Here is a 7902-nt window from a genome sequence, read left to right on the forward strand (position 1 = left end):
ATAGATAGATAGATAGATAGATAGATAGATAGATAGATAGATAGATAGATAGATAGATAGATAGATAGATAGATAGATAGATAGATAATGACTAGATTATTTTTTGTGTCCATTCTAAGGGAATTTAGATTATATGCAGGGAATGGGTACCAAGGGAATGGTACAAAGTTATTGTTACAGTTCACCTCTGACAGCATTTTTCAAATTATCATTTATTTGAAGGGATCATATGTACTCTAGAAAATTGTAGAATTTGCTTTTAGAGATTTTGGATTACTATTCTGGATAGTAATTCAAAAAGTAGATAGAGTACATAAACAGTTTATGATCCTTGATTTATATCATATTAAATAAAATCGTATTTTTCTCTGTTTTTAAAAGTATCTTAGAGTTGCCACTGCACTGATTTTCTGTTTAACATCTAGACCATCTGCATTTTTGGTTTAAAGCCGGACCTGTGGTGTGTTTTAAAAAAGAATATTAAATATATTGTATTTATATTGTGTATATATTTTTATCTTTTTTTATTTTTATCTTTATTATCTTGTGTGGTTGGATGTGTATATATATATATTTATATAAAACTGTAACTGGAGCTTGTAACAAAAGTAATATCCCTCTGGAATTATTAAAGTATTTCTGATTCTGATTCTGAAATGCATCAGGGTGCTCTCAAAAATCTGTATTTGGTTTATGACAATCCAATTCAAATTAAACAAGTCCAAGAGTTTGAAATACAGCTGATCTGAGATAATCTGGTTATTAAAAAGGGAAAAGAAACAGCACTATATATACTATAAACCACTATGTACTTTAAAAAAGTTTGAAGTTTTATTTTTACCTTTATAGTATTTCTGAAAGCTGTTTCCTCTGTTCCACCTGCACCTTTTCTCTTTTCCTGCAGGAAGCGCTCTTGAGAAGTCGCTTGCAGTGAGCCAGGCAGGAGAACTGTATGAGGAGTGGCTGGAGCTGAGAAACGGCTGCCTCTGCTGCTCTGTTAAGTATGTGTTGGAACTGAAGTTCATTTCAAATACATTCATTAGGATTTGTTTCATTTATAAATTTTTAGAATTGCATAGAAAAAAAGTAATATTTCTATTCTTGTTTCTTAAAATTGGAACAAATGGTTTCTCTAATTGATTTATTATGTTAAAGAAAATGATGTTTACCTCCAGGATTTGTTGACATTTGAAGCTTCTTTTGAAACTTGCTACCAAAGTTGACAAGTCCTCAAACAGCGACTATTTAATTTAACCTCCTTCCTCATTCGATTTAATTAATTGGATCTTAACAGGGGAATGTAAGGGAAATTAAACTATTTTTTTGCTTCACGGTTATCCATACCGGAAGAAAAAGATTGCTGTTCATACTTTAAAGTATGGAATAATCTGATTGCATTTTTGGAAACCTTTTAATCTCTCTCAACAAACCGTCACATAATTATATATAATAATTCATCTCTTTCAAACTTGGTTATTAATCTCTATAGCATGATTTAGAAAAGAAAAGATCACTTCAGTATTTTTCAAATAAAGACTTTTAAATGATGAGTAATGGTTTTTCACATTTATTTATTTTTTTCTTCAGGGATAATGGACTTAAAGCCATAGAGAACCTGATGGAGAAGAAAGGAAAGTTCGACTACATCCTTTTAGAAACTACAGGACTCGCTGATCCTGGTAACACACATCATGCTAAATTCATAATAGGGTTTGATTTTCATAAAACACTAGTTTCACTGTGATTGCAGGGATTACATGGGACATTTTCTCTGTATTCACAACTTTGGCCAGAAAAGATATTATTTAGTCAGTGATGCTTCAATCCCTGCTGAAGAAAGACTGGTACCTAAAGGGGGGATCAGCAGGAAAAGATTGGGAACCGTTGGCTCAGGATTTAGTTTTAATCTTCATCTTGTAACTTTCATAATCTACATAATTGTCATTTCCCTTCCAACCCGGTTGTCACCAATCTATACTCACCTAAATGTTTTTTTGTTCTATGCCATGTGTAATTCAGTTAACTTAATTGATTTAGCTGCAATTCACAACACTTGATCTCAAGACACCTTTAAGAGACAATTCAGTCAGATCATAGATTGAGTAAAGTTTATAAGACTCAGCTGAGTCATTGAGTTTGCAGGATTTACTTGTCCTGGATTACGATGTGGTGACAGTGGCCAGTTGTTGATTTTGCTGCAACCCCCTCATACCGAGCATACATGCAGCGACTGGGGAGAGGAAAAACTCCCTTTTAACAGAAAGAAACCTCCAGCAGAACCAGACTCAGTGTGAGCGGCCATATGCCGAGAACAACAAGATTTCAAGGAGATAGAAGCAGCCATAAAAGAGTAACATAGAAGCACTGATCCATAAATAATTTGTATGTTAGTAAAGGTAACAGTAAAATAGTTCCATAGGTGGATCTGTCTGGGGAAGAAACACTTTAACAGATGAGCTCTGATTTGGTTTTCATGTCAGGAAGGATGAAAGACAACAAATATAGTTATAAACAGAAAAAAGGGGAGCCTTTTTCTACTGTATATCTAGGAAAGAAACAGGACCAAACACTAAATTACAGTCCCAAATTGATCATCTGTATTTGAAGTCATTGGGGTTTGATGTCTCAGTAAGTAGTTGAGTTAACAAATAATGCAAAATTGGAAAATACAGGAAGAATGATGAAAAGCGGTCCCTGTGTCCTCCAGCAACTTAATTATATAGCTGCAGAGACAGCTCGGGATAACTGGTGTTCTGTCAGATGAGCATACTTCGTCAGACCAGCATACCCATAATACGCATTTGCAAAACGTCAGATTTGCATTTATCCCTTTAGTTTTGTACGTTAAACTACCTCAACGGGCATGTATCCCTTAAGTCGTGTACAAAAAAAACAAACAATTTAAGGTGAGATCGCCATATGCTTAAAAAACACCAAAAAAAGTAAGTAATTCAATCGGTTTTTTTTGTACATGACTAAAGGGATACGCACCCGTTAAAGTAATTTACAGTTTATATTTCGTACAAAACTAAAGGGATAAACGGTATGCTCATCTGACAGAACACCGGAGCTGTCTAATAAAATAATCCAATCCAATGCCAACAGATAATAAAGATGTATTGAATAAGCTGATTGGTTGATAAAAATAAAAAACAAAAAATTTATAGAAAGAGAATGTTACAGCTCCTGTGAGTGAGCTTTGTTTTGAGTTCAAAATAAAACCTTTTTTCAAAATGGTATTTTTTTTTCTTGGGGAATAACAGACTTTGGGGTTAAAAATTTTGTGAAACTACTGCTATAAAATGTTATTAAATTTCACTCATCAAAAGTTATACAAGAGTTTAAAAAATATTCACCCTTTTTAGATGGTTCAAGATTCAGCATTTATTAAATACTTTTTTCTTTGTTGTTCATGTTCGAATTGATATTTTCGCTTGATACTTTTAAAATCTCCCATTAAAAGTTGGACATTTTCTGATAAGGTGAAGATTAAAGCTGTTTTTCTGTGACAGCAACACCAATGGGAAGCCAGGAAGGCGTCTAACTGTCCGTTCATCACTTTGTTGGTAAAGTTGAAATCAGCTTTAGGCTATTAAAGGGCGAGCAATGTGGTATGTTGCTAAGTGACAGGTGTCAGGAGGTAGCATTACAGGCAGACAGTCGCCATCCCAGCTCTCACTCAAAACAAACAGAGCAGACTCAGACCGGGGCTGTCCCTGCTCCTCTTTCTTGTCATTGGCTCGTTATTGACCCCGACAGGCCCTTCATTGGCCCCGACAGCTCTGTCAATCATAGAGAGTCCTGGGAGGATTCTCCTCTGCTCTGTCCAGCAGTAGGTTGGATAAGTTATTTGAAACATGCCATTTAAAAACTGTGAGCATTATGCATCCATCAAATATTCTCATTTTTTAACTCATCCTGCTGACAGTTTGACAAACGTGTGAAATGGAAACAAACCAAATGTACCAGAAGGACTCAAACAATTGATAGCCTCTGAAATTGCTTTTATCTGTTTATCTGAGCTCAGCCTGAAAGAATAGTTTAAATATGAAATGCTCAAAGAAGATTGATTTTTAAATACAAACAGGCATGCATCACATCTCACATTTTGGTTGTTTAAAATACCCTTCTCAAGCTGTGTCAATTTTTTTTAGCATTTTGTCTGACAAAAGAAGGTCAAGAGGGTATTTTAAATTAAATTAATTATGATTGTAATATTCCTTGAACCTCTCTGCTGATTTATAGATCTCAATTCTTAAGGAATCAGCAAAATAAACCATAATTCTAAAATTGATAATAGTGCAATAGGCCTGAAAACAGAAAAATGCAGCAATCATACAAAATAGGAAGGAGCAAATGCAAATATGTTGTGATTACAAAAAGCTGCATGATTTCAAAAAAAAAGAGAGAAAAATGAAATCTAGCTTCAAAACACAGAGGAAATCAGTCACCAAGTCAGATGTTACTACCACAACATTTTTTGTAATACTGGGAAATCTAGGTTCTGTGCAAATTATAGCTCCTAATTCTAATTCCTAGCTCCTGAAAATGATTTTCTCTGGCATCATTATATCGGTAGACAGGTTCATAAATCTGATTTTAAGCAGAGCAGAGACACAATTAGGGACAGCTGCAGATTTAAAGGTGAAACAGATTTACAGGGATATGCAACATGCAATAAAATATGTCTCCAAGAAAAAAACGACGGTATGCTATACTAAAATTCAACATATAATTTTGTCTTTTGTAGTTCAACGAGACTCAGAAATAGCTGTGCCAGCAACCCAGAGACAACCGGACTCACAGGACACAGACTTAAAATTAAAATATAAGAAACCTACAAGAATTAAAGCGCAAATAATACAAATCAGCGTATAAATGATTTTTGAAATATACGGTTCAATACATAGACTTTGGCTGTCAACGACATATGGGACAAATTTCTATATTAGATTTTGCTGCTTGTAAAGGAGGATAATCACTGATGCAGCTTAAAGGGAAGCCATGCATGGATGGATGCATGGAATTGAAGTTGTGTCCATACTAGGGATGCAGGATATATTGCTGTTGGCATCGGATATCGGTTGTTATTCGTCATTTTTTATACATGAATGTTTTTGAGCCCTTTATAAATAATGCACTAAAGGCAGGCATCTGTCTATAAATATAAATATGTGTACTGCGGTTCTCTTGTTGTCTCAACAATAGGAAAGCATTCAATAAATATGTTTGAGCTCATTTTTGGAAAATATAAACCCTATCAGCCACCACCCTTAGAGTGTCCCCACCAACTTTTATCACAAAGTTACACCCTTGTTTTGTCCCATATTAGTCTGGTCACATATAGCCTGGTGATTGACTCCTTCTAGCGGTCTGGTGAAATCACTGCTGTTTTTTTTTTTTGCAACATTTTTCCTGTTGCTTGTATCTTATTTATCTGATTGCAGCATTTTTTTTTTCTTTTGCAGTTTTTTTTCTGTTACATTTGTTTTGGGGTTTTTTGTGTGTGTGTTTTAGAGTTTGTATCATTCATGTCTTCACAGTGAATGGTCTCATTTGTTGCATCTTTAGCCCTTGTTGTAAAGTTTTACTGTAAATAGTATATTTAACATTAAAAAGATGCACAAGCTCATAAACTTATGAAGCAGATCTTTGTCCTTAAGTCCAGTTAAATGTTTTTTCTCCTATTTTGTCATTTTAATATACTCCTCTTTGCAGGAGCTGTGGCCTCCATGTTTTGGGTCGACGCAGAACTTGGAAGTGACGTCTATTTAGATGGTAGGAGTTTTAAAATCTCTCTCTGTAGTTTATGTCCTTGCTTTGCATATTCCTTTAAATGTGCTCTCTTTTTTTAAGAACCCTCATTTAAAAATAAGAATGAAATAAAATTTAATAAAGACCTATTCAAGTCTAAAGTTTACCTTTACACCTATTGGATGTGAATTTTACTTAATTAATTACATTTTCTCTTTGATTTTACTGCTTTAAAATGTATTTGACCTGTTAGTGGAAACAATAAAAATAAATAATAAATTTCTAGGTAAAGATTAAATGTTTATATTTATCTGATCTAAACATGATGAAAATTATACATGAAGGCTATGCAATATGCTTGCAGCTCCACTGTTATTTAGTTTAATGATCCTGATGAAAATCAGACACTTTTGGCTCGAACAGTTTTAAAGCACCATCGCAGTGAGCTTCAGACATAATCCCTGCTGAGTGTTTGTCTTTTCTACTTGGCAGAAATTGTGGTGGCCTTTTGCAATATGCAATATTAATATCAAAAATGTATTTCTGTTTTTTCTTTTTACATATTTTGTTAAACGGCCAAATAACGACTTCAAACCAAAAAAAAAAGTAATTTTCTGTTTTGTTTTATTCTTGGATCGGGCTTTAAAGGGCTAATAACAAAGAGTGTATGAGCAGACTGTGTCATCTCCTTACAGTCAGCCTCTGTAATCATGAAATTTCAGTCATTCATAAATATCCTTCCCTAGCTTCCCTACTGTGCCAACCGATTTCAAATGATGATTCTGCTTAGCAGTGTGATGATCCTCAACTCCTATCGTTGTTTCATGCTTCTGTAAGCCCTGATTAGACTATAATTTGTCGTATCCACTTCCCAAAAGCCAACTCTGTAAAGTAAATTCACCAAAGGCTGCCTTCTTTGCCTGACTCTTTGCAAACATCCTTAAATGTTACGGGTGTTGCCATGTTTATTTGCTTGTTTACCTCTAGAGAGCAGTAGTACCGTAGCATGGTGTGTAAATGGTCGTAAGGAACTGCGCTCGGCACGGTTAACTGATCCAAGCTTGGCAGGGATTGGTTTTCAGAGGGTAGTGTAAACTGGGCGAATATTTTTGCTCTGTAATCTATGGATCAGTCAGTCAGCGCTTGACATATGAACAAAATAATGATGCTGGTTTCCTCTCCTGCTTTCTGGTTTCACTTTACTAGGCTAAATATAATGCATTGATTCATAAAGCTTTGAATCAGTTTAAATTTAAACATTTTAAACTTTGCCACATAAACAGGCAGCTAATATTTCAGCATATTTCTGTCGTTACAGGTGCAACATCTCTGAAAGGCAAAAATATTTCGTTCAATATACATTTCAATACTTAATTTCAATTTAGTGAGGGTTTTGGAGAATGCATCTTCATTTGAAAAGTTTATTGAGGGTTAAATAAACATTGGCATCCATTTTAGCTAGGCTGTGCTGAAGCCTTAATGGCTCCTCTGTTGTTTGTGAAAATACTACCTCAGGGTAACCGTTTCCCAAACAGTTACCTTTGAGGCAGGACAACATTAAAAATCTAAAAAGGAAAGTCTTTTGAAAATATGTTTAACAATCCATCTTGTTAAAGTTATCTTTACAATTTCTGTAAAAAAAAAAAGGCAGTAAAATGTCCAGCCAGAAGTATTCATGTTTATCACTGCAGGTTGTATGTGGTTTAAGTGAACTTATTTTGTATATTTTTGAAACTGTACCTGTTCATGAAAGGATACAGTAGATGTATGCTTGTTCACAATCAATGTTCTAGAAATGTATTAAAGCTGTGGTTGCAGAAAGAATTAAAAAAGCCTATACGTGAATGACTTTTGTACCCAAAGTAAGGGAATATTTAGCTCAGACTGAAACCAAAAATGTTTAACCAGATATAATTAAAGGTATTGTGGAGGAATTTTTTAAAAGAACCGCCCCCTTCATTTAAAAAAATTTTTTGCGTGCAAGAGCATGCACACGCTCATTTCTCCCCATGCTCATCCTGTTTAAAACGTGCTGTTCTCATAGCTCATACAAGCTTACTGTGTCCACATACAGCCGGGACTATATAGTGGACTTTATAACAAACTTAGGCCCCGTACTTTCACGACCATAAGGCGCACCGTACTAAA

General features: G+C 34.6%; 1 protein-coding gene across 1 annotated transcript in view; it reads left to right on the forward strand.

Moving 5' to 3' along the window:
• Positions 1 to 142: 142 nt before the first annotated feature.
• The window catches only part of LOC107098115 (COBW domain-containing protein 2-like), a 19077-nt gene continuing 11317 nt past the window's right edge, over positions 143 to 7902 (forward strand). Inside the window, exons 1-4 of the mRNA XM_015395590.1 lie at positions 143 to 146; positions 905 to 1001; positions 1588 to 1679; positions 5719 to 5778. Coding sequence (XP_015251076.1) covers positions 143 to 146; positions 905 to 1001; positions 1588 to 1679; positions 5719 to 5778 — 253 coding nt within the window. The remainder of the gene's footprint in view (positions 147 to 904; positions 1002 to 1587; positions 1680 to 5718; positions 5779 to 7902) is intronic.

This window comes from Cyprinodon variegatus, unplaced genomic scaffold (assembly GCF_000732505.1).
Source record: "Cyprinodon variegatus isolate N-32 unplaced genomic scaffold, C_variegatus-1.0 Scaffold26, whole genome shotgun sequence".
Taxonomy (NCBI): domain Eukaryota; kingdom Metazoa; phylum Chordata; class Actinopteri; order Cyprinodontiformes; family Cyprinodontidae; genus Cyprinodon; species Cyprinodon variegatus.